The 26546-nt window shown below is 44.0% G+C and overlaps 1 protein-coding gene and 1 long non-coding RNA gene across 2 annotated transcripts in view; one reads left to right on the top strand and one right to left on the bottom strand.

Annotated features, from left to right (window-relative positions):
* LOC116216697 (uncharacterized) overlaps nucleotides 1-19534 on the top strand; it is a 44394-nt gene extending 24860 nt beyond the window's left edge. The window contains exon 4 of the long non-coding RNA XR_014883769.1: nucleotides 19394-19534. This is a non-coding gene — a long non-coding RNA (uncharacterized LOC116216697). The remainder of the gene's footprint in view (nucleotides 1-19393) is intronic.
* Nucleotides 1239-24296, bottom strand: INF2 (inverted formin 2). Its single transcript, XM_085225728.1, has 23 exons — nucleotides 23900-24296; nucleotides 22232-22347; nucleotides 21606-21765; nucleotides 20865-20898; nucleotides 19729-19870; nucleotides 19472-19613; nucleotides 18593-18976; nucleotides 17997-18542; nucleotides 16988-17133; nucleotides 16840-16901; nucleotides 16129-16231; nucleotides 15958-16043; nucleotides 15270-15370; nucleotides 13972-14042; nucleotides 13747-13854; nucleotides 13053-13123; nucleotides 12366-12486; nucleotides 11695-11859; nucleotides 10851-10953; nucleotides 10158-10316; nucleotides 8407-9123; nucleotides 7342-7401; nucleotides 1239-3678 (listed from the first exon to the last, which is right to left on the bottom strand). Exons 1-22 carry the CDS (start codon nucleotides 24294-24296, stop codon nucleotides 7343-7345), a joined length of 3993 nt encoding a protein of 1330 aa, XP_085081854.1. The 3' UTR covers nucleotides 1239-3678; nucleotide 7342.
* Nucleotides 24297-26546: the final 2250 nt, after the last annotated feature.

Below are 26546 nucleotides of genomic sequence, written 5' to 3'. Positions count from 1 at the left end.
GCTCTAGTTTTGTCTGGCTGAGCCATGGAAACCTTGAAGAATGAAGATTATGAGATGTGGCAGTCTATATAGGAAAGGTCTGTTGGCCACAAAGGATAGCTCTTGAATATTGGAATATTGAATGCTATATTGGGTTTTATTTTGATTACAAAGTAGACTTCTGGATTTCAAAGAATTACAGCAGCATATGCAGATTTTTCTCCCTTTTGCCTGTGCAGCCTCTTTTTTTTTTTTTTTTCCCCTTCTACTCTCCATCTATTCTGACTGCTGGATTTGGTAATTACTTGTCACCAAATCATGGCTAAAGTCATTGTAGATTATGAAGCTACTTAAGTACTAAACAAGCACATCAGGTTCTGCATGCCGAGAGCTAGGCAACCGTATTGTGTAGGTGTCAAAAGCAAAGTGTGTTGATGCTAGAAGAAATCCTGCTTTGACAGTCTGGGAGTCTATCAAAACTGACTTGATAGGAGCTGACTGTCACAAGTAATTTTGCCAACTTTGAGTAATGTAGGCTGAGTCTGCTTGAAGTCTCCATTAGAGAAGAGCAGATCTCCTGTTAATTCCTGCTGCCACCTGGCTCTGTGTGAATTGTCACACTGAGTTCTTGGAGAATCCCACAGCAAAGAGTCTCTAATAGGAATTAAGTGCTAGATCAGCATGGATGAAAGAGTGAGTTAAACTTAATGCTGAAAATGCTGATGAACTTGCAGTGATCTCTGGAGAATTTGGTATGAGATGTGCTCTACGCTAAATAGGTGGAACCCTTTTTCTTTACAAGAGACCCACACTGCCATTGCAAATCCTGCAATGCAAGGTTGTCCCTACATAGAATAACCACTAATAAGAGACTCAGGGAGGTCCTGTCACTACTGCTGCCTAATTTAAAATACTCTGTAGTCAAGTTTCTAAATGTGGCAAAGCTGTTTTTCGTATCCTGCCTACAGTGTGATTGTGAGATGACTGAACAAAATGGTGGTTCATGATGGAGTTGGTTCATGACTGTATTTGCTTTCAGTAGAATTAAGCGAATAGAGTTCTGTGACTATCTTGCTACCTCATATTTTGTTATTGTTGCAGCTGCCATATTTGTAGATCGGGTGAGCTAGGATTGGTATAGTGCTCATTATATTAAAAACTAGTAAGTTTGTATACATGGTAAGCTTGTATATCAAAACTTACAGGCATGAAAAGTTCTGGTGAATAATAATTTCCATGAAATAAAGAGACGTATCAAGTACTTTGACTTCTTTTATTCTAAATTTTGAAATATTTTCAGTAATGAAATTAAAACAAAAAAGCCCTGAAATTCCAATTCCAGCCTTTAAAACATATCCACATTTTGATGCGAAGTACTTGGAAAAAAATTCTGCAGATTTCATCCACAACTTCATTTTTATCATACAAACAATGCTTATTTGAGGAATATGCAGTTATTTGACAGCTAGAAACTTAAGGTGCTCACAGGCTGGTTTACGTAATGGACTCCATGTGCATTTGCTGTAATATAACCACAGGAATTCTCTTCTGAGGTCCAAACTCACTGTTAGCTTAAACGAACACATACCTGTTAAAATAGCTGCAAATTTCATGGCTTTTACCAGCAACTGATTTGGTCTTACAAACACTGAAAAATGAACTTTTTAAAGTGACAAATAGAGCAAAACTGCACATCCCAGTTGAGCGTCTTTCTTTGAGTTGCTCTGACTCCATCCCCCAGTTCTTGCTAAATAATCACAGTAATGGAAGCAGAGCTGCTTTGGAGTAATACATTATAAATACTGTGCTTTGATCTGTTGATTGGGATTTGATTTTAACAGACAATTTATTATAGTTTTCAAAAATGGCTGCGGAACAAAGAACCAGCAGTGGCTCAAAATACCAGTTTCTCCATAAATGCTTGAAGGCAGTGGGAGTATAATGCTAAATGCCCTCTCTTTGAAGGCCCTCGGCAGGTAACACTAAAAAGCCTTGCTTGTTCCCAAATATTGACGGCAGTTTTGTTCCTATCGATAAATCAGCAGGGTGGGCTGGAGGAGGCTGGCTGCTCACTGCGAATCTGGGCTGCAGGCTCCTGCTGGTAACACAGAGGAGGCAAAGCTGCTGGGAGAATGTTTGCTAGTTGGAGTTTTGTAGACTGGAGTCTAATATGAGAAAGAGAAACTTGATTAATGACAGCAAGAAGAACTGATTCTTGGGTGATGCACTCAGAGACTGGAATAGAGGAGAAAAAAAGGAGAAAACTTTTTAAATGTGACACAGTGGTCTCACATGTCGAACCTGGGGTGGGTTATGTGGTTTTGCAGCTTGCTTCTGCCAGCCAGGAACGTGAATTCAGCTGCAAAGCAGTTGTCCTGCCCTGCAAGGCTTCCTGAGCTGAGTCTGCTCATGCACCTACTCCAAACACATCTTTGCTTTTGTTATCAATTCTCAGTAACAATGCTTTGGTTAAAATAAACCACTGATTTAATTCTTGGCATAACCTTTACCTTGGTCCAGTAAAGTCTTCGATGTTGCAAGGATGTTGCTATTCCTATTGAGCAAAGCAAAATAACGTTTATCCTGAACATTTAGTCTAGTTACCATATAAAGGCATAGTTCTTAAATTTAACAATCTCTTCTGCTTGATTCCTGTTTCAGCACAGTATCACACCATAGATTCAACAAGCATAGGTCATTTTAAATTGACAGCTATGTACAAAACTATGGTACAACGTTATTACAAAACTTGAGACATAAAGCTCTGACTCTTTAAAAACACAATACTGCACATTCCCAGTTTCAAAGCAAAAGTAATGAGAAAATACACGTTCTGCAGCTTGAATGCAAAGACTTAAGAGTGCAGGCAGCTGAGAATGGGATTTAAACCTGGAGACTTACTAAAGGAGGAGCTGAAAATGTGTTTAACACAGTACCCTGGAAAACTTTTTTCTTTTGACAGGAACTGGGGCCCTACTTCTCCAAATTTTATGTATGTAGCTGTGCATGTGAGATTACTGCAGGACCACAGCCATGCTTCAACTTAATTGCACATAAGTGTTATGTGGGAGCCAGATGCTGTTTACACAGCCATATGTTGACCAAAATGCATACTTTTGTTGTTGTTTTTGTAATTGATTTTGCTTGCTTTAAATGGTTGAGAACGCAAATGCATTTTGGATCTTGGTCCTCGCCGAATATAAACTGAATGTGGGCAATAAAATGAGGGATAACGCTTCCCCCTGTGAGGGTATGGCCACTGCTGGATTCATACCCTCAATTTACTTGAGGCACTGCTACTTTTAAAATTTCCCGAGGGTTGAATGCTGGGCTGCATTCTGCCATTGTGTTAAGAGAAGTTTGGCTTAAGAGCAGGTAGGGATGTTGGGCATTAGGATGGAGGCTGAGAGGCCTGTGCCTTCCCTGCTGCTGCATCAATCTGGACCATGACCTCACAGACGCCCCTGGGGCACAACGCAGGTCACGTAAGGCACGGGCTGAGGGTGCTGAAGCCTCCATGGCGGCTCATTGGGCCTTTGGGCAAAGGGTGGAAGGCTGCATCAGGAGGAGTGCGATGTCCAGTCAGGGCAGGAGGCCTTCTGGTGATGCAGAGCCTGGCTTCCGAGAGGCTGGCAGTGCTCTGGGGATGAGTTAGCATGTCTCCGGGCCTCCGTTATTTCTTCTGCCTTGCTGTGATGCCTGCAGGAGAAGGGGAAAATACAAACTGTTCGCACCCCTAAAGTGAGAGTGGTCTGGTTTGTTGTGTGGATTGGTTGTGGTACCAAGTCAGGTAACTTAAGTTTCTAGCGTTGCCAGTTTTTATATATTTGCTAAAAACCTTGCTCATGTTTCTATGACTGATACTGATGTTGAAGAGTTTGGGCAGCTCTGTTCTTGAGCTAGGCAACAACGTGAGTCCTGTGTTTTCCAAGCAGAATGTTGGTATATGGCTCTACATGTTAAATTGCTGAATTAATAAGTCTGGACACCCATTTTGTTTTGTCCAGGGGACATTAACTAGTGCCTTAGGCCTGAGTGTCACTATCTGCCGATGTCAAATGAAGCCTGTGTGTGGCACTTCATGAAATTGAAGAACATCTCCCACCTTGTGTGAGAAGTTCTTCAATTTCTGGGGAACAGAGCTGGGTCACAGCCATGAGCATGGGACTTCAGAGGGCACAAACAAACTTTCTGTCACAGCATGATAGAGGAAAATGTGTGTATTGTGCCTTCGCTGTCTGACCCATGGGTAGGCTCCCTTCGGGGAGTGTTTCTTGAGGGAGTTAGGGCTGTCAGAAGGAAAGAACTGTGTGTTGCTGATTTTAAACACCAGTCCCACTCAACAGCTGAAGGAAATACCATTTCTAATGACCGACATGATGGCAAAGGCTGCACAGGAAGACAGCCATTAGCTTGATCGCATTGCTTTGGTTCATTAGAAATCAGCCCACACACACCGCTGAGACTGCAGGGGGTGAGGTGAAGCATCTAGTTGTCTAAAATTAAAACATTAATTAAGTTAAAAGAAAACAAAGGAAAACCTTGATTCCAAAACTTTGTTCTTTGTGAGATAGGCTGAACTCCCATTGTGCCCACGTGTGTCATAGCTGCTGGCAAACAGCACTGTGGACTTGTGCCTTTTCCCTCTGAGCCTCACCAGGCTGCAGTATTTGAACGCTTGGCCTATGCTTGCTGTTTGGTTTATCCTTTATTTACTACCAAATAAATCAAGTAGGTTTGTGAGAAGAACTGCCAGAGTCTGGTTGCTTATGAACTTTTGTGTTTTCAAGTTGAATTGTGTTTCTGTTTGACCTCTGACTGAACCTCTTCTTACAGGGAGTTTGTATGAGGGAAAACTTTCTCACTACAAGGACAGCCAAGGAGGGAATCTGGCTGCTCGCAGATGTTGTGCTGTTGCCATCCTTACTGGGGGACTGGTTGGACTGGAGACCTCCTGTATTGTGCTATAGACGTGAACATTTGTTTGGAGAGATTCTGTAGCGCCTAATACAAGGGAACTCAAGCAATTCCTCCTGTGTCCAAGCCTTCGTACAGTGCCCTCTGACTGTCAGTTTTTGTAAAACATCCCTTTTTCAAGCTTTTTCAAATTTGGTTGAAAATTTGTTTAGCTGTTGCCAGGACACACACAAACACAAGGTGACCCCCAGTATATTGGAGATAACATGAGAGACTCTTTGGATATAAAAGAATAATGATGTTAATACAGAAACGGCTGCATAACAAGTTATGGTCAAGAGGAAAGAACTGAATAGCTGATCGCCTAAGTCCTTATACAGCTCTGAAATATTATTTCACAGAGTCACAGGCTGTTCCTTGTGGGTAAGATCCTGTCCTTTCTCTGTTGCTTTTATAGAGACTCTAAAGGATTTGAGGTGTGGGGAATAAGGAGGTGCAGCCTTTATCACTGCAAGTGCATTTGTATAAGAAGGAAAAGTCCTACAGCTTCACTTCAACCTGGTAAATTCTAGCTCCAGCCAGAGAGTACCAGTAGTGTGACAAGAACTTAAAGGTGGTCTCTGGGGAAAAAAAAAAAAAAAAAAAAAAAAAAAGGGTTATAAATCAGGTGAATCACCCTGGAAAAAAGTACTGAACTTCTTTTCCTGGGGTCTCCCATCTTTGTGACGGGGAGCACTTCTGGTTTGCTAAGGCTGTCAAGAGGAGTAGGCTTGAGTTGCATTTCGGGGAGGAAACACCATGGCTACAGACTAAGAAAAGCAAACAGGTTTTGTTTCCTATGACTTTTCTAAATGACACAGGAATGAGGGGAGAAGGGGAGTTGAAGATTTCAAGCGCTGCTTTTCCACTGCCCTTTGCAGCTGTGAGCACTTGTGGGCGCTGGTGGCATCTCAAGGATGCGCCTGACTCAGTCACTTCCTAGTGGTGCTGGTTTTCCATGCATTCCTCTGTATTGCTTTCCTATGTCTTCAGAGGAGAATTTGAAGCTGTCTGCATCTCCGTTTGTTAAAAGTAACCTTTTTTTCAAACCCGCGTGCAAGAATCTCTGTGCTGAAAACGTATAATTTGAGTTACACAACTCTTGGTTCCAGCTGCCCTCCCTCTGCAGCATAATCACGAGTCCTCACTGTTACTATTTTCTACTCTTTTCTACTATTTTCTGCTCTTGCTGTAAATCTTCATTAGGATTTTTAAACTGACATTACTACTCTCCTTTTTCTCTCAGCATAATCATGAAACATGGTACAGAAGGGCCAAGAGGAGAGGACAGCAGTAGTCAGAAGCATAACTACTGAATATCTCTTTTTCTCTTGCTTGCAGTGATGCTTCAGGTGCAGAAACAAAAGCAACCCTACATGGGAATCCTGCAGAGCTTCCTCTGCTCCGTGCCCTCAGGGCTAGGGGTTCCTGTCCCCCATGCATGGGGGATGCTGAAGAATAAACACATTCCTTTCGGGAAATGAGAGAGTGAGAGATTTGGCATCATTGATTCAATTCACAAGAGGTGCTCATCGGGATGGAAAGGACAAGTAACAATGCAATTTCAGTACAGTGGATGTTTTGACTGTTTATTTTTCCTGCTTTTCTTTGCATTTGCAATAAGCATACAAACTTTTATTTATGAAAGTTTTGGCCTGAAACTCCTAACGTTTTCTCACAATGGGCAAGAAAACTGCCCATTGGAGGAAACTTGTATGTACCAAGATCCCTGCACGTTATTTTTTTCAGTGACAAAAGCCGAATCCCCTCCTTTACCTTGTCCCATAAAAATGCACGAATGCAAAGGAGAAGTGTGCGTTGTCTGTTTGCTCCAATGCACTACCGTGCATGCAGTATCTTGAGAAATTGAATTTGGCTTGAGTTGGAGCTGGTATCTTTTCCCAGCATGTATTTCTCCCTGGGCCCAGTATTTTATTTCCTTATCCAGTTGCCTGTATGTATATTGTGCTATAGTAAGTGGCTACCCACAAGCAAACCAAACATCATTATTTGCAGGAGGTAGGTACTGAAAGTGCATTTTTACAATTTTTGAGAAAAATAATGGGATCAAAGCAAGGACTTTGTTTATCACATGAAGCTGGATTCACGTGGTTAGAATATTGTCTTTTAATTATCTGCAGGGAAAGGTGATTGGCTGCTGCTGACACAGAGGACGGACATGTGGGATGTGACCCAGTGTTGTGGGGAGATCAGCACTGACTCCACTCAGCACAAGATCAACACCCTAGTCAGTGAAAATCAGAGTAGCAAATTTGTTTTAAATGTATTTGTGATTAGACACAAGGACAAAAAGCTTAGCTGATATGCTAAATATTGATTAGGTCTGAAAAGTCCCGAAGGAACTGGGGTTAGTTCACATACAAATGCCTTTGCAAGTTTACATACCTCATTGTACCACACAACCTTTTTTTGTTTTATAATCTCCAGAATCAGTCTCAATCTCTGCTTTTAAACAAAAGAGACACACTAAATATATCTGATCATGGCAAGGGAAATGTAACAACAGGGAACTTCTTACAATGAAAACACTGTCCAGCAGTAGAGAGGTTCCTAGGATGCTACTACTGGATGATCAGGGAACTCTATGGCTATTGTGGGGTTCATTACAGATACAAGGGAAGCACGGTGATGGCTGGGAGCTGTCTTTGTTGCAGCTCTACCTGCTGCCTTCAGGAAGGCAAGTTTGGGAACCACTGTTCTGGGAAAACACCTCTGTTTTGTGCCTTGGTTTTAGCTAGGGGAAGGTGCACATTTGAAACATAAATACTTAAAGCCCCAAGATGTGCTGGGACTACGAAAGTAAGTTTCTCCGTGGTAGATGGTCAGCCCATGCTATCTCTCTCTGTAGTGAGTATTCAAATGCTCCTTTACTTTCTGCTCTGCCTTCCTTGGCAGTAAAAACATTCAACACTAATAAGGAGATCTCTCCACTACTTTCCTGCCCATCTGCTTGACCACAAAAAACAAGCCTTGGACAGCATACTGTATCTTTAAGTGTTGCTGTTTGCTGGCTTTATGCATTTATAAGTAGCTGAAAGGGCTGATTGCTGATTAAGTATCCACTATTAACTGCTCTTAATCACAGCTTTGGAGTCTAATGGAGCTCTTGTTTGCACATAATTGTGCCTCATAGCTGTCTTTAGCATGCTTGACAGATGTGCTTATTGCTATCTTTACTATGCATAATGGGCTTTTAATTATTTATTCATCTTTACCCATTTATAAACTACTTATAAATGTCAAAAGAATGAATGATGCTTATGTTTTTCTTTTTACATCTTTTTCAGGTTAGAAAAATAATAGCTCCATTAAACACAGGGACAAAGGGCTTTCTAGGGATAGCATCAGACCTTGGACCTGGGAGGAAACAACGCCTACAAATGTACTAGGAGGTCCGTCTCCCCCCCCCCCCCCCCATTTAACTCAGCGCCCAAGGGCTATATAGGCTACCTGAGTAGCTTTTGCTGTGCCTCTTCTTCTTTCTCCGTTTCCCAGATGTCCTCTGCTTTTCCCTGTCAGTGTGCGTTTCCCCTGGAGGCAGCGTTGCCGAACAAGAAGAGTCGGTGGCTGGCTCCTCCGAAAAGGATTTCTCTTGGGAAGTGTCCAACAGTGAGTCTGTACCAGGGTCTTCATTTTCCTTTGCCATCTCTTTCAACTCAGCCTGATGTGCACCATCACAGGGAGTGGATGGAGTGCTGGGATTGCCTCCATTCTGGCTCAGCTGGATGTCCTGAGCTGGCCTGCAGCTCTCCAAGCTGCATTTGTTGTCCTGCTCTTCAGAGGTGGACCCATTGAGCTGCTCTCTTAGAGCAGCACCAGAGCTGCTGCTGACAAATGTTATATTGGCACCTATGTTAGCAGCAGAGAAGGAAATGGCACCACTACTCAGGCCTGGCTGGAGGCTTGCCATCCCAGCACCCTGCCCATCTCCTTTAGCTTCTACTAAGTTTACCAAAGGGCCTTCTGTCCTAGACCCTGGCAGCAAATTTCCTTCAGCATTATTTTCAGGTAATGCCTGGTTTGGAGCTGAGACATCTCCAACATCTCTACCCATCTCTGGTAGGACAGCGGCCAAGGACAGAGTACTTTCTGAGGGATGACCGTTGTTTTGCTTGGCTTTATCATCCATCTGCTGTCCTCCTGCTTGCAGATCCTTAGTGCTCTTTCCTTCAAACAAAAATCATGAGATCAGCCATATATGCAGAGTTGCATCCAAGATCAACTATGGTGTTTCTGGTATTGGGAGAGGCTACAAGCTTGTTGCTGCCTACAGTGGTTGCACTGCCCCTAAAGCAGCCATGGTGGTGGGTTGATGGTTGAACTAGATTATTTGAGTGGTCTTTTCCAACCTTAGTGATCCTGTGATTCTATGTAGGCAGCACCCTTTCATCCTACAGCTAAGGAAGAGCATCTTCAGTAGCATTCCCACCTCCCTTCCCAGTGCCCCGTGTGGTCACTCCAGTGGGACTCCAATGCTCTAGATCAGCAAAAGGCATGTTTTCAGCAGGTGCTCTGGTGTCCCATGGTTGATGCCCATTAAAGTCTTTGGACTTGCAAAGGTATCTGAAAACCTATATCAAGAAGAAGTTCTGAACCAGCTGGGAACACTGACTCAGTTGGCACAAGCACTTAAAAATTTCTTGCTGGCCCTTCCAAAGCCACAAAGTCAGGCTTTACCACACACCAGTGCCTTTGGACTGTAATTATGCATTGGTATGCTCAGGTCACAAGCCAAAAAAAAAAAAAGACTAAAACCATAGGCTGTCTCCTAAAAAAACACCTGGGTTCTTCTGCAGATAGGGCTTTCTAGTCCTATTTTAAGTGCTGCTTTAGACTCCCAAATGTAGACAGAGAGTACAGCAGACTACAAGATGAAGATAAGCTATGCTAGTGAGACTTGATTGCGTGGGGGGGACAGGTGGGGATGACATTAATGCCCCACCAGAAGAGTCCTGTGGCTGAGCCATGGGCTGTGACTCTCAGACAGTTCATCAGTTTGGGCACAAGGCCATGCTGATGGTCCGAGGCACACCTGGCTGTCAGCAGCTAAGGGCTATTTGCTCCTGTCCACAGCTCTGCTGCAGATCCTCCTTAAATAGGATGCCCCAAATGCTGGAAGGCTACTTGCTTGCGTGCTTGGCTCAGACTCAGAGACAGATGGGAAGAAATAGCTGCAGGTACAGTTGGGTATGTGTCCTTACCAGACCGGCTCTCCTCTGGGATCTCCGCAGGCGAGGCTTTAGGAAGTGCATCTGACTCGTGTCTGTTCTTCGTCTTTCTCAGTGTGAACCCTTTCCTTATGTCAGCCAGCAGTGCATCAATGACGCAAACATCCTCCTGCTTCACCAACCCCTTCTTAACTGGGATAGAGAGAGACAGGTGGTAAATGTGCTCCCGAGAGAGGAAGGATGCAAACTGCACAGCAGTGCTATCACTTGGGGTTGGTATTGCATCCCAAACAGGGCATCTGCAAGACTTTTGAGATGTCTGTAGCCTGTGGTGAACTGGAGCAAGACTATTCAAGAGTAGGAAGAGAATTTTTAGGGGAAAGTCAAACGTCTGTTGTTAGATTTCGGGTTCAAAAAGTTTGTTTAAAAATTAAAATATCTGAAAAAAACTGACATGTTTCAGTTTTATTTTTGTATCTCTCCTGCTCAGTCAGCAAAAGTAAAACTAACTTCTCTGCCCAGCTGCCACTGTGAAAAGTCAATTTCTATCTATGGCCAATAAGATATCTAAAAGCCTTTAGTCAGCCAGCACTTGGAAATTCAGAGAATAAATTATCTCTACTGCTCATTGAAGCGGGACCAGCAAAGAGCTTTCATCAGCTCTTCCAGTCCATTTGGGATTGCAAGTCCCCCATTTTTTTTTTTTATGCTCTTTCAGATACTCACCGACTTTTCCATTTTCTCCCTTCAGTCTCTTCCCCTCTTCTTCTTCCAGCTGTTTCTTCCTCTTCTCTGCTTTTGCAGCTTGTTCCTTTCTGTCTTTGTTTTCCTGCAATTAAGTAAACAGCGGCATGAAAAGGTTGGCTAAATGTCTGCTAGGAGAACCAATGAAGAGAAAGACAATATGCAAATGGTTGCAAAGGCAGAAGAGAAATCCTCAGAATAAATAAAAGGAGCATAGGAAGGACTGTTTTGCCAAAAGAGTAAAAGGGACACTACTGGTTTGTGCAGGACTTTGCCCAGTCCCAGTAGGAAGTGGCAGCGATCATTTGCTAAACACAGCTATCCATGTGCAGCTTCTGTCACTGACAGTCATCTGAGGCAAACGTGGGAAGCTGTAATTTCTTTCAAACTGGTGGTCTTTTGATTATACATCCCCCTCCTGATCCTGTTTGCTCAAGTTGAAGTGAAGAATTAAGTTTCATAATTCTGTTCTTCTAAAATTTATGCACTCAGCTCTGAAGGAATTGGACTCGATGATCCTTATGGGTTCCTTCCAACTTGGGATATTCCATGAGTCTGTGAAAGCATTTCTGTGAATATGCAGCTGAAGTTGCACTGAAATCCCAAGTCACCAGAGTCTGGGTCAGGTCAGGAGCACTGGCAGTACATGAGGATGAAGTGGAGCAGGGACCAGATACCCATTCACCAGGTGACCAAGCCAAGTACTATGAGAAGGGGTCCATAACCAGCAGCCTTCCCTCCAGACTCTGTGTCTGTCCCACCCAAATCTGGTGGAGTAGAAATACGAAGCACTATGATGTGTTCATTTTTGTGTGTAGTCACTAACCTTTAGGGCTCGGATGAAGAGATCTCTGAAAGTCTTCATGGTGCTAAATACATCCTCTAAGGACAACTTGCTGGGGTCCTCACAGAGATAGTTTGCAAGTTCTTCTCTCTTCCTGTCAATGGTTTCAAAATCTTCTTCCAGTTTTCTGGAAGCATCAATGCTATCCTGAAATGCATTTAATATAGATAGTGAGACACCATCGAGAGGATAACAAGTGAAGTGTACATAAAGAAAAAGGATGTCAACATAACAACTTGGAGCAGAGCTTTTGGGGTGGGAAGAAACAGCACATGGCTCCTGGTGACTGTGTTGTGCCACTATGCAGGAGTGGCTTTAGCAACACACAGAAAGCTCAGTGCAAAGTTTCATCCCAAGAGAAGGGGTTTACTTTGGCAACCTGCACAGAGGGTGAACACATTGACTCAGACATAGCGAGGAGAGGCAGAATAGGGAGAGCCATTGAAGCAAGCCTTTAAGAAAGCCTCACCAAAGGTAGGTAGGTTTGGGGCAAGCAGACACCACTGAGTTCTGTGGCATTACAGCCAGTTTCCAAACCTGAGAGTGCATCTTGTGGCAATATTTTTCACCCTCTTGTGAGCATCCTCAGCTACATGCAGCACGCTGGCTTTGTGTGTGTAAGGTGGAAGCTATAAGGGAACTCCAAGACTGACCTGGATAGGTTTCTCATACTGCTGTTTCACATCGTCATTTGCTGATGAGACCTTTCGCTGGAGCTCCAGCAGCTTTTTTAAATTGGCACTGGACTCTGAGCGTATAATATCAAGATTAATTCTGAAATCACACAGATGCCCTGTGTTAGTTCTCATTACAGTATCATGCACTTACAAAAGAGAGGGCAAGGCCTAGCTGATTTGGTTGTCCCTCTGCTTCCCATGTGAGCTTGAGCCCTCAACCCTGCACAGTCTGAACTCATGAAAAAGTTCAGCACTTATGGAAGGATGCTCACTCCCACTGCAGCATCATGCATTGAGTAGATGAGCACCCAGAAAGTCCACCCAGGGTTATCTCCACCCTCATTGCTCAGTTTCCCTGGGCAAAGGCACTTTAGAAGCTCCTGCTACTGCAAATGCAGTGCAGATTGTGGAAGGGCCTGTAAGGCAGTATTAAATAAATGCACTGCAAATGTCAGACCTCAGTAGTACCAGCTGTAGAAGAACTATAATATATTAAATAGGTGTAAGCACTCATCAACCAAATCTTTTGGTTAAAGATAAGTACAATGGCATCTTATTAACATGCTGTACCCCAGCTGTGGGTATCCTAATTTCTGATACACTGTTGACATGCATGGGATTTATTTTTGTTTTTCATTTGAAGGAAGTGACACGCAATCTTACCCTGCTGCTTTTGAAACATATTCAAGGTCCTCTGGCAGTTCCAGTAGGTCTGTGTGGCTGTTTTCTACTTCCTGAAGCAGAAAAGAGAAATAAGCACTATTTACTGAGTGATGCAAGCTGGGAGAGGAGGCAGCACTCAGAAGGACAACTGCACTATACCCCTCATCTGGCCTCCTTTCTGCAGAGTTTAACCATGTGTAACTGATGAATGAGAGTGGCAGAGCAGAATATGGAGAAAAAGAAACAACAAACAGTAATGCATGGAATAAGAAGGTCATGGGGACTTGTGGGGAGTTTGAAAAGCTTAAACACAACCTGGTGGAGAAGAGAGTGGCCATGAAAAGGCAGAATGGATGAATGGGTACAGAGCTGCCAGGATGGCTTTGGTGGCCACAAACTCTGTGGTTTGCGGCTGATGATGAGCAGAGATTGTGCAAATATGAACAAAGGAAGTTCCAGTAACTGCAGGGAAAGATGCTGGAAGAAAGCAGGACAAAACTAAAAGGAGCTCCCTGAGAGCTGAGTAGTGCCTGCAAGCATTAACCACCAGCCTAAGAGAGCCAATGTTTTTAACTTGCGGCTAGATGGGGAGGATAATGAATAAGAGTGCATTACATTAACTGAATCTAGAGTAGGAGGAATGGTTCACTAAGGTAAAAAGCCTCCCTTTCCTTTCTGCCCAGAACTGTAGTACCTCCAGGATATGGTGAAGCAGCGTAATGCGGGTTTGGTTTGCTTTGGTTTCTGTTAGTTTGAGTAAAGTGCTGATTTTAAACCCATCGGCATCACCTGTGTGACTTCCCTACAAGATAAAAAAAAAAGACAGATGTAACTCTTGTGTCCAAATTACAGCCTTAGATGTGAAGATCATACACACGTTCTACTGATGGGTGGAGGACAAGCCAAACAAAGTCCTTACGTAGTTCAGAAAGTTTCCAACTTTGAGAATCAGTTTACAAAAGAGAGGCAGACGGTGACTGGTCAGAAGATCTGAAAAACATAAAGGGCTTTTAAGAAAAAGCCTCTGATAAACCAGAACATTTTCTAAACTGGATAAAAAGTGGGATTCTGAATTCCAGCAAACCAAATCTGATTTTTCGGGTTTGCAGCCCAATGGCCCAACCTGCAGAGAAACTGATTCTAAGTAGATCCAATCCCAGTAGCTGGCCTTAATTAAAGTTTCTGCTCACTTGTATTTCTTTCTTTATTCACATCTGGTCTCTCATTCCTAATGGAAAGTGATGTGGAGCTGGACTCTGATCAATTGGAAGTACCCAGATTTAACCTGCCATGGGGAAGAGTACGAGGGCTCCAGCTTTAATCCTGCAGACTCCATTCAGCTGTGCAGCAAAGCCAGTTCTGACAGTGCTCCAGCTACCTGCCAGCTGCTAAAACCAGACACACTCCATCTTTTCCTGGTCTTGCATGGTGAAGGTGCTTATCAGGCATGAAAGGTACAGTCCCTGTCCTTGCCCTTAAAACAAGGTGCTGCAGAGATGTGCTTTCTGAGGCACTCAGTTTTGAGCAGGAACAGATTTAAAAGGAAAAGTGGACTGCAGGGAATTTTTTGGGGGAGCTTTATCCCAGCAGGCAGCTGTAATTTCATCTGGAGAAGCCTAGAGCAGGAGCTCTTTAAGACAAGCAGCACTGACAAGAAGTGCTTTCAGCAGTAGGACCTGAGATTTCTGCCACAGAAAAAAAAAAAAAAAAGACTTATTGCATAATTTCTCCATGTATTCACAAACTTGAGCATCAGCAATTCAAAGCCCAAAATAACAAACTTTCTCTTCTGATTACTTTTGTAGGCAGGGAAAAAACTAAAGTATCACTGCTTTCTGGGGAAGTTTGGGTATCCTTTTCTGCAAGCAGAGAAAATTGCTTTGTGAAGATCTTAACGTAATGAATTAGCTCTAGATTCAGCTCTTTTGGAAATTCTGACAAGTTTCCAACACTTCATTGTTGAAAGTGGTTCAGAAGAACATAGCTGCTGCAGAGCAAGAGGTCTGAGGCTGAGGGAAAATGGTCTCCAGTCATATTAAAGGCTTTGATAATCAGTGGAGATACCCAGAGCTGCATCCTGTACTCTGCAGCAAACCAGTGAAGAGGCTGCAGGAGAGCTGTGGTGCTGGGGAGACTCACTGCAGAGCTCTAAAGGTTTATTGAGGCTTTACAGCTGACTGTCTTAAACAAGATCCAGAATTAAGGTCAGACGTTTACCTTCGCAGGCTTTCCGGATGGCTTCAGCTTTTGGCTGAATCATATCCAGAACAACAGTAGTCTCTTCACAGATCAGCATACATTCAATCCGTAGCTGATAGCTAAGAATGGAGATTGATTAAAAGCTTAAAGGCATCACAGTCTTGGCCAACAGATCAGCTCTCTTCCCATATCACCTCTAAGGCTGGCAACCCCACAGCATTGCTGCCTTCCACATCCACGTCAGACAAGTGCTTGTGGAGGGCTGCCACTTTAGACAGGGACCAGTCCTTAGCCACACGGTCCAGCTTCTCCTACTTTCAGCATGAATATTAGGAAAAATTCTTCTGAGTAAGAGTGGTTGCACATTAGAACAGGCTGCCCAGTCACCGTCCCTGGAAGTCCACAAGAAGCATGCATATGTGGCACTGAGGGGCACGGAGGGGATGGGTTGGGGTTGGACTAGGTAGTCCTAGTGGTCTTTTTCAACTTTAATGTTTCTTTGATTATATACTTCAGAGGGAGAAGAGGTGCTGCAGAAGTGACACCCTTTCATGCAAGAAAAAGGGGAAGGGATGGGTAAGGTGGAATTGGACACTGACCAACTGTATCTGTTGGTATTTACCTGTGAGACTAATATAGAAACTTGAAATTCCCATAGATAAACCCAGAAAAAGATGGGGCTGACATTCATGATGAGCATCCTTACCTGGGAATTTGAAGGAGGAGAAGATAAAACTGATCTGCGTTTGCTAGCTTCGACTTCTCTTCTTTGAAGGCCTTCAGGTTTTCTATCTAATGAAAAATAAAGAATCAAGATTGCAGGACTTCACTGCACATTCAGCATTGTGAATCAAGGGTGCAATTTTTCTCTCCTGACCTCATGTTTTTCGGGCAGCAGCTTCAGCAGCTGCTTTAGAACCTCAACATCAAACTTGGTCCGATCTCCATTCTGGACCATGGCAACCACCTCTTCATTGGAGCTGCAGAGAGAAGCACAGGTAGCAGTCACCCAAAAGTCCCCCTTCCACAACCACATGCTACTGAGAGATGTACTTGCACAAGCGTTCTGTGCGTTCCCTAGCGAGAGCCACAGAGATAGGAAAGATACATTCCAGTGATTAACTCAGAATTGGCACCTGAAAGATCCAGATTCAAGAACTTGCTATGCACAAAATTTGCTTCTGGCCCCGGTCAAATGACTTAAGACTAGGGATCAGTGTTCCAACTCAGATGTCTGTCTCTGCATATGTGACTACCTTAAAATAAGTGAATTCTTATCGTCCTTCTTGGTCCTGCTTTGAGGAAGAGTTTCACTTCCAGAGGCATTTCACAGCCAAAGCCACCCTAAGAGTCTATGCTATAACTATCTGTAACATGGAGTTGTAACATTTCATAAAAAAAACAGTTAAATACCCAAGCCCAATATTTTAGAGAGAGTATTTGACAAGCTGTGAAGTAATCAGATATTACAGCAACACAGACTACAAAAAGAACATTGGCAAGAATAGATTTCTCGAGGACCTTACAGGCACTATGCACAACCTACTCAAAGTTTTGTCAACTGTCATGAAAATCAGCTATATCTTACCATTTAAATTGCTTCAAAAATATGTTCAAATTGAGACTTTTCTTGGAGTCCAAAAATGTGATCTTCATTAAAGAAAAAGAAGATATCACTTATTAGATGAGCTGTCTGCAGCAATCTTTACTTGAAAGAATGAGAGTGGCCCCCTCACCTCCTTCGGCTCTGCCTTCACTGGTGCGGCTGTTTTCTCCTTAGGGGTTGGTTGTGGAAAGCAAAACAGCTGCTCAATGCTTGTGTAATTGGGCTCTATGGTTTCCTCGCTGCTGCTGCTCACTGAAGCCCACATCGAATGACTTTCTGAAAAAAAGACAAGGGATTAAGAGTGGCTGCAGAGCTGAAAGCTCCCAGCTTTTTGGGTAGTCTCAGTTGCTAGAAGGGAAATTCCTCAGAAAGTGAATTAAATAAGGAGAGACATATTTTTGATTTTGTAATCAAGTCTCCTTGTGTTATGCTGGCAATAGGACTGCTTAAATAAATCCCTATTGCATTCTCTTACGCATTGAATTAGTCTCCACTGCACTTTCTTAAACCTCTTTTTTTCTTTAAAAAACAAAAAACATCACCTAAACATGATGCAGAAAGCTCTACTGAAATAATCCCAACAATTAATTTAATCCCATGATTAAAAACATGCCTTATTTAGACTTCAACTATGCCTTGCATGTTTGGGGCAAAACTGACCTTGTTTGTCCTTGCTTCCTCTCATATTTCATGTTCCATTTTTGGATCCGCTAGGAGAGGGAAATGTAACCCAAAAATCAAGAAACAATTCAATGCTTCTCATGTCTCACCAATTATTTCAATGTCCTTCCTGAACTATGGGCTGATTCTGATCCTTTCTGTTACATATGACTTTTATGTACTTAGAGTCTGTTGAGAACTCAAGCTTAAGGCATGTCAAGGTGGATTAGGGCAATCTTCCCATTCTTCTCACTTCTTCAATTTCAAACAATTTCATTTATAAATGAGCTATTCCAAGCTATTTAGTTGGGATGATTATTATATCAGTGGTTCCATCCTGCTTCTATTTATTTAAGCTCAGCATGTAGTAGAAATCAGGAAAGTTCTGTGTCTATATGGAGTCAGCTAAACCTGACAAATAGCAGTTTTTCCCCTCCCCTCCTATAAAGTAGTTGTGACTTCATGCTAGAAGCACCCACCTCTCACCACGTTGGAGGGCAGCTTCTGCCAGTTTAGCTTCTTCATTCTCAGCGTTGGTGTCTTCACTGCCTTGTATGGAGGCCTGATGGAGCCGAGAGGGCAGCTGATCTGGGAGGCTACAACAGCTTCTATGTGATCTCCTGCTATGCCAGGCAATGGTGGTGGAGGTGGTGGGATGCCCCCTGTACCAGACAATGGGGGTGGTGATGGAATGCCCCCCATGCCAGGCAGTGGAGGTGGAGGTGGGATTCCCCCCAAGCCAGGCAGTGGGGGTGGAGGTGGGATTCCCCCCAAGCCAGGCAGTGGGGGTGGAGGTGGGATTCCCCCCAAGCCAGGCAGTGGGGGTGGAGGTGGGATTCCCCCCACGCCAGGCAGTGGGGGTGGAGGTGGGATTCCCCCCACGCCAGGCAGTGGGGGTGGAGGTGGGATACCCCCCACGCCAGGCAGTGGGGGTGGAGGTGGGATACCCCCCACGCCAGGCAGTGGGGGTGGAGGTGGGATACCCCCCACGCCAGGCAGTGGGGGTGGAGGTGGGATACCCCCCACGCCAGGCAGTGGGGGTGGGTGGGATAGGAGGGTGAGTGGCAGGGCAGGAGTGGTGGGGCTGGTGGTGAATTCATGGAGGCTGTGGGGGGCATGGATGCTGGGCCAGATGGCAAGGGTGGAGGTGGTGGGGGTGGAGGGGCTGGAACAGCGTTGGGTGGAGGGTTAGAGGTCTGTGGTGAGGTGAAGCAGGCTGAGAGTGGTGAGGATGAGGTCTTCTTTTCACAGGCTTGCGGCCCTGAGGAAGCTTCTGGTGTCGTGCAGGGGTTTGGTGATCCCAACAGGCTCTGAACTGCACTCGTGCATGGTTCTAGTTGAGTCTGGATGCCTCCATTTGCATTCCCAGAAAGATGTTTTTCAGCTTGTTTTTGCTTGTTTGGATGCTTCTTGATAGATAACAGCCTCTCAATTACTTCTTCAACTGTGTTTCCTTGGACTAGAAAAACATGTCGAGGTCAGAGAAGAGGATGACGCTCAATCAGTTGTTCATGCTATCCAGCTCCCACAGACCTGGAGCTATAAAGCCCACTGCCTGGAGTAATTTTACCCAGCGGTACTTTCATCTAATAGGGAAATTCTCTCTCATGGTACTGGCTCATACACACTGTTTTGAGCATGCCCACCAGCAAAGCCAGACAGCCCCAGTGGCAGGATGCCAATGAAAACAGATTCTTGTTGACTCCTGTGACCCAGGGCTCACTACAATGCCAGGGATTAGCCATCAAAGCAAGATGGTGATCTTGAGCCCAACACAAAACTTGGCCAGTTCCCACTGGCATCTGTATAGCTGGAGCTTCTCATCAACACATGACCCTGTGCAGCAGGTATAGTTTTGTCTCTGCTTCCTTCCCAGGGAACAACTTTTGTGGGCACTGGATTGGATGAGGAAGAAAGAGAGCTGACTACAAGGCTAGATGTATGTCATTCTTACTGTCATTGGCGAGCAAAAGGGCTCTATTCACTACCGCATCCAATGACTCCCACAGCAGAAGGCTGGATTGGTGAGACGGTTCCAAGTGGAGCAAGCTCTGCAGGATGGACAGCAGCTGGATGGAGACTGGGGAGCGGCTCACCTGGAAAACAGGGCAGCTTTCCATCGCACCAAGTCTGTGTACCAGACTGGTTGCAAGCAAACTCTGTAAACTTTGCCATTACAGGTCTTTGCAACCCACATGAGGGCCTACTTACTTTATTGAAGAGAGATGAAAAGACCTCATGGTGATCATTCATGTTTATCCCATCACATATCTTTAGTAATTCCTCATCATCTTCAATCTTGAACTCTTCAAATGTATCACACTGGATAAGCAGATCCTCCTCCTCTATGTCTCTAAAATATTACAGAACTCATTTTCACTGGAGAGCCCTTCACTGATTTTCAGATAATTATTTTTCTTTAAATGGCTTTTAGTTCTTTCCTCTCAGACTCAACTTGTTCATGCTGGAAGTGCCCAACTCTACCTTATTTGTAGAGGATCAGTTGCCATCAGTGTATCTTTTCTCGAACTGATTATACCTCTTTGTGTGTAGCCAGCACATAGAAATCAATGGGACTATTCATGGAATAATCTGGCCCAGAGTATGCTTTGTATGTACTTCTCCTTGGAGCAGTAACAACAGAGTGGCATTTCTACCTTTTCTGAAATTGGGCTGGCACCTTTTTTTTTTTTTCTTATAGTCAACATAAACATTGCTTTTTAAAAAACTTCCTTCTGTGCTGTTCAAAATTCAATTAAAAAACCAAAAACGTTCTAAAGCCAAGTTTTCTAGCACTCTTGAGAGACTCAGTGCAGGAGAACTCTGCTTGTGCTCGCTGTCAGTAATGACAGACCTTCTCTTCCCTAACTTTTAAGGGTTTTGATAGAGCAATCCAATTACATAAAATGTTCTAAAATTTATCATGGGTTTTTCTGATAGAACATCATTTTAAAATTATGAAACCCTGAAGTCAGATGCATGCAGATATGCACTAGAAAGGTGTCATAGCATTGATCAATTGCTCAGTGAGCCCACAGCATCACTTCAGGTTAAGTCTGAAATGCAGCCTCAACAAGGGCATTGCTGATCTGTGCTCCATCTGTGCCAAAGCCTCTGACATTGCCATCTGCAACAACAGCTATTCTCATGACACTGTGGTCGATGAGAGCACCTTAACATTGGCCTAACGTCTCCAGTTCCATGTAATGGGTGCATATGGGTGCATACCTGTGTGGTCCACTCCACCCATGTATACCTCACAACTGAAGACTGCCAAGTATTAAACTTCCACAGCTATGTTACCGTGAATCTCATTTGTATAAGAAAATTTAAACAGTGATCCTTACCTTAGCTTGTCTAAAATATCCAACAACTGAAGACCTGGGAGAACAAAATATATATATATATATTGGCATTATGATCTACTTGGCATTGATCTACTGTGATCTTTATATAATGTTACTCTCATAAACACTTTTTGCAGAAATAAAAAGTGAAGCTATCCCAAATCTGTCAAAGTAGATAGGTTCATTCAACAACTGAAGAGACCTGCAGTTCACATCTGCAGCTCAGTGAGCTACTGAGCATCCCCCTGGGGTTACAGAGGGACACTGGCACTTCTAGGGCACTTCTCATTCTAAAGTAGATATCTAAAGCAAGTCAGATGAACTGTGTGATCAAATGTCCCTTTTTCTCCACAGAAGGAAACGGAGCCTAGGCTCACCAGCATAGTGCACATTATATGAGGTGAATCCAAACTTCATCTCCTTTTATGATGAATTGTAATATAATGAAAAGTGCCCACAAAAGATGGCTGGTTATAAAAATGCATTTGAGAATATCAGGGGGTGGTGGGATGATAAAAAAGACGAAAGGTATGGGAGAGCATCAAATATATCTGGCTAAAGAAACGTTGATGAAGAGAATAAAGAACACACAGACACACACAAAAACAGGAGGCCAGCTGTATTATTTGCAGTTTTCGTCCCCAGCCCTCTTTAATTACCTTACAGGTACATCTGAAGATAAAGCCATAAAACTGCCCTGTGCTTGGCCATGAGAAACTTAGGTCCCACAAATATCCTTACCTATGAACTCATTTCGGATCTGTGTTCTTGTTCTTAGGTCTTCTTTCCCCAGTATGATGGCATTGATAGCACTCAGCAGCGTCACCATGTATGGCACATTATCTGTGTTCGACAGCTCATTCATTATGACACTGAATCGATACTGCTGGTTCTTCACATTCTGTTAGTGACACAAGTGACATTTCTGTTTAGACAGTTCAGTAACAACTTCTTTAGTGCAAGCTCTCAACTAGGGTCACCATCTTAAAGCCACTCTCAATTTATGCCTCAGAGCACAGTACAGGAAGATACAGATAAAAGCAGCACTCTTATCATGGAAAAATGTCTGGTCAGCATGGAACATCTGTGAAACTCCTCCTGCTTTCTGCTAACTTACATACTTGGTCTTGTGACCAGTGAAACCCATGGATGTGGCACCATCTACCTTGATACTTTTCCTGACAGAAAGAACATTCGTATTGGTAGTCCTTTGCCCAGAAACAAATCACAGAGCAATGCCTCTGGGCTTCTGCAGACCAGGCCAAAATTCCTACAAATTCCTTTGTAAATCCCTGCTTCTCTTACCAAAATGATGCAAAGTGACCTTCACTCCAAACCCTTTTCTCCTCCTGCAGCTCAAAACTTGCCTTGTAATGGTCCAGGGCATCCAAAGCCAAACCATGGCCATCTGATGAGTAAATGCACAGCGCAGCCAGGAGTTCAAATACTTGCTTTTTCACCATGACATTAGTTGTGTCAAGTGCTGGAGGAGAATGAAACAAAACAAAGTGAAGAAAAGATTTTTAAGATCACAAGATTCTGAATCTCAGTGTTTTCTGCTGTAAGGCTTGTGGATAGTGGCAGAAGAAAACCTGAAAGAATGCAGCCAATACATGGAAGACAGGAAGAAAAATATCTTAATTTATAGATGTCCCACTCCAATATCAGTACGTAGTAGTAACTAGCTCAGTTATCCCACTGGCTTTTTGGTTCTGCATGTAGCTGTTCACCTCTTCCAAGTACCAGTGGAAATGCTGTAACAGCAGCCAAGATCTCAGCACTTGCAGTTACGCATTTTATTTCCAATTTTCACATGCAAATGTTTTCTAGAACATCAGATGAACCATTTTCCCCAATTAATGAATCTTATTTTTAGTGCAGAATCACTCAACGTGCATATCAAATAGGCCATTTGTTCTCTCCAGTTCTCATACATTCCCTTTTCTTTCATTACTCTCTCTCTACAAGCCCTTGGAGGTGAGAGGGAATGGATTAGGTTATCTTATTTTTATGTTTATTGGTGCACAAAGAAGCCAGACTGCTGAGAAGCCCAGGATATCCCACTGTCTCTCACAGTACAGTAATGCCAGTTCTGTATTTCACACTGGTTAAGAAAATACAGCGTGGAAGAAAAGAGGACTTGAAAACGATAGAGAGGAACAAGCCATCTTTCAGATTAGATGCATTTTAATGAGCTTGTAATAAGAGTATCCAGGTACAGCTGTGATCTCAGCTCTGTGGAGCAACACAGAAGTTATCATCCCAGCCCACTGCCAAGAAGTGCTATACAAGCAAGCCCTATGAGATGCCCTGGAAGTTTCCTACCAAATGAATAGCAGGAAATGTCACATGATGTTATATCTCATTTCCTAGAAGGAAAAGACAGGGCAACATGGAAAATGGACTGTCTTAACAAAGAATAGTCTGAGTTGGAACAGACATTTGTAGGCCATCTAGCCCAGCCTCCCTGCAATGAACAAAGACACAGATCAGTCAGATGCTCAGAGCCCCATCTAGCCTGACCTTGAATGTCAGCAAGGATGGGACATCCACCACCTCTACGGGCAATCTTGAGTCTAAAAAACCTCCGGAGTCTAAACAATTCCACTCTTCCCCTCTTCCTCCTCCTTAGGAGGAGCCCCTCCTTATGGGCTACAGGTCTCCAAGCTCTTTTAACGCCTCTCTTCTGCTCTTGGGCCTCACAAAGACTGATAGCAAATACCTACTGAGAAGCTGAGTACTAGACTCCACATGACCATGTATGGCCAATGCAGTGCTTATTCCCAGCTTCTCATGAATTATGAAGACATCTGTGCAAAAATGAGTCCATCTAAATGGTATTAAGTAGCAAAAGCAAATGTCATTTTAGAACAGACTTATTTTTAAGAGAAATTAATTCAATTAATCAGTTGCAATCAACAACTTCCAAGAAGCCTAGTGCAAGATCAGTTGCAATCAACAACTCCCAAGAAGCAGGGCAAGAGGATAAGCAGCAGAAAAAGCCCACACTATGTGGCATTAAGATGTCTCCTCACCTTGGAAGAGTTTTCTGACGTAGCCTTCATTGCTCACAATGTATTCGATGCCTCTGTGGGAGTTCATGACTGCTCTCACACAGTTAATGCAGGTGAGCTGTAGCAAGGCGTCAGAAATCCTGGCCACCCCTCTGCCAGACAGCCTGTCCAGAGCCTCCAGGAGGAGGTCCAATCCGCACAGCTCCAGGAACTGGACCATCCAAGCATCATCACTGCTCTCCAGACGCTTCTTCAGCCCAGAGTAGTTCACCACTGATGGCATTTGCAGGAGGCGGATGCACAGCTCCGGCTCTGCATTTTCCAGGTTGGCCTCTGACTGGTCGGTATCCTGGGGCCCGAGTTTCTCCTTCAAGGCAGCCCATTTCTTGTGGGCACCTTCCTTTTTGATTGACATCATGAACTGCTTGTCCTGAAAGAAAAAGACAACATGAGAAGTCTAGTTAGGCTGAGTACCAACCCCACACCAGCAATGGTTCTTCTCCTAGTGTCAGGACTTAAAGCACAACTGCAGAAGGCTCCTGCTCCTATACCAGCTCTCCTGCACACCCGGCACACACTGGAACCAGTCCTCTGTTGAAGAAACTAAATACATCCCCTCCTTACAACACACATTATATTCAGGCCCTAAAAACCCTGCAAAGAGACTCTTAGCACCTCTAAGTCAGTAAATACAGCCTTAAAAGTAGTCAATTTCCACCAGTCAATAGCTACTACCTATTTTCATGCTGTGAAAGGATAATGTTGGAAGCAGCATTATCTGCTCTGAACTCCTTATGCCCATTAAACCACTTTGAAATCTCACTGCAGTGGAAATGCTGTGCAGTTTCTAAGTATTTGTAATGGGAGGTAGAAGTCATTTGAGCATATCCTGTTCATATAAGCATCCAATTACCCTGTCATTTCTTTCTTGCTTTTGTTTCTTTTGAATGATGCAGAGGTTAATTTTATAACACTCACTTAATCTCTTCCCATCTGCTATAGCAGCAAATACGTTTGCTAAATGTGGTGCTTGTGTGTGCTAATGTGAGACCCCAACAAGTTGCAAGCAGAGGGACTGCAGAGAAAGGCTATTAAAGCAGCAGTACAGCTTTTTGGAGATGAAGCACATCCTTTCAAGGTCCATCTCCTATGGTCTGTCTCAGCAGCAAGGAGAGCATGGAGTTGATTCATCACAGAGAAGGATCAAAGCCAAGCCAAATTAACCCTTTATGCTGGATTTTATGTTTGAACCAGGATGCTCATTTTTCAGATCCTCAATGATTTAGGCTAGTTATCCAATGCAAATAATTTTCAAAACTAAATGCAATAGTTTTAAAAATGAACTACTCTCAGAGGGAACAGTTCTTCCACAGAAGGAGGACAAACCTGGGACTGGCCTGTGTGCCCCAAAGCCAGCCATTAATGCTTCCGCCTTCCCTGCTATGCCACCAGCAGCTTTGCTTCTCTGGGTTGGTGAGCCTACATGGAGACCAAAATAACCTAGGTGCCATTTATCCCCCAAACCCAGCACCTGGTAGAATGAAGGATTCCAGGAGAATCTTGCCCTTTGTTATCAAATGCAGCACAAGGGCTTCTAGCTCTGCAGCCAAAATGTATGCCTACTCATCCTCAAGAGACTCAAGAGTCCATGAGGTTATGGACTTAAACATGGATGGATGCAAAGTGTGATGGGATGGGATATCTGAGATAGTTCAAGCAGTTCCCTCAGGGCAAAGTGTTGGGAAGGACTTCTTGGCAGGACACCTCAAAACACAGCTCACAGCATTAAAGGCTGTGTAGAGGTAGGGTTGGAGGGTTTTAGTGTTGACTCGATATGGTCACAGAAAATTCTAACACGCTTCTGGAGCTGTGGAGAAACATTTTTTTTTACAGAATCACAGAATTGTAGGGGTTGGAAGGGACCTCTAGAGATCATTGAGACCAACCCCCCTGCCAAAGCAGGTTCCCTACACCAGGTCGCACAGGTAGGCGTCCAGGCGAGACTTGAATATCTCCAGAGAAGGAGACTCCACAACCCCCCTGGGCAGCCTGTTCCAGTGCTCCGTCACCCTCACCGTGAAGAAGTTCTTACGCACATTCGTGCGAAACTTCCTGTGCTGCAGCTTACGTCCATTTCTCCTCGTCCTGTCTCCACGTACCACTGAAAAGAGACTGGCCTCACCACTATGGCCACCACACCTCAGATATTTATAAACCTGGATCAGGTCCCCTCTCAGTCGTCTTTTCTCAAGGCTAAACAGACCCAGTTCACTTAGCCTTTCTTCATAAGGGAGATGCTCCAGGCCCTTCACCATCTTTGTGGCCCTCCGCTGGACTCTTTCCAAGAGATCCCTGTCTTTTTTGTACTGGGGAGCCCAGAACTGGACACAGTACTCCAGATGAGGCCTTACCAGGGCAGAGTAGAGGGGGAGGATCACCTCCCTCGACCTGCTGGACATGCTCTTCTTAATGCCCCCCAGAATGCCATTGGCCTTTTTGGCCACGAGGGCACACTGCTGGCTCATGGCCAACCTGTCGTCCACCAGGACGCCCAGGTCCCTCTCTGCAGAGCTCCTCTCCAGCAGCTCATCCCCCAGCCTGTATTGGTGCATGCAATTATTCCTCCCTAGGTGTAAGACCCTACACTTGCTTTTGTTGAACCTCATCC

Source organism: Meleagris gallopavo, chromosome 5 (assembly GCF_905368555.1).
Source record: "Meleagris gallopavo chromosome 5, MGAL_WU_HG_1.1, whole genome shotgun sequence".
Taxonomy (NCBI): Eukaryota; Metazoa; Chordata; class Aves; order Galliformes; family Phasianidae; genus Meleagris; species Meleagris gallopavo.
Note: the sequence above shows the minus strand (reverse complement) of the source record. Positions and strands in the feature narration are given on the sequence as shown.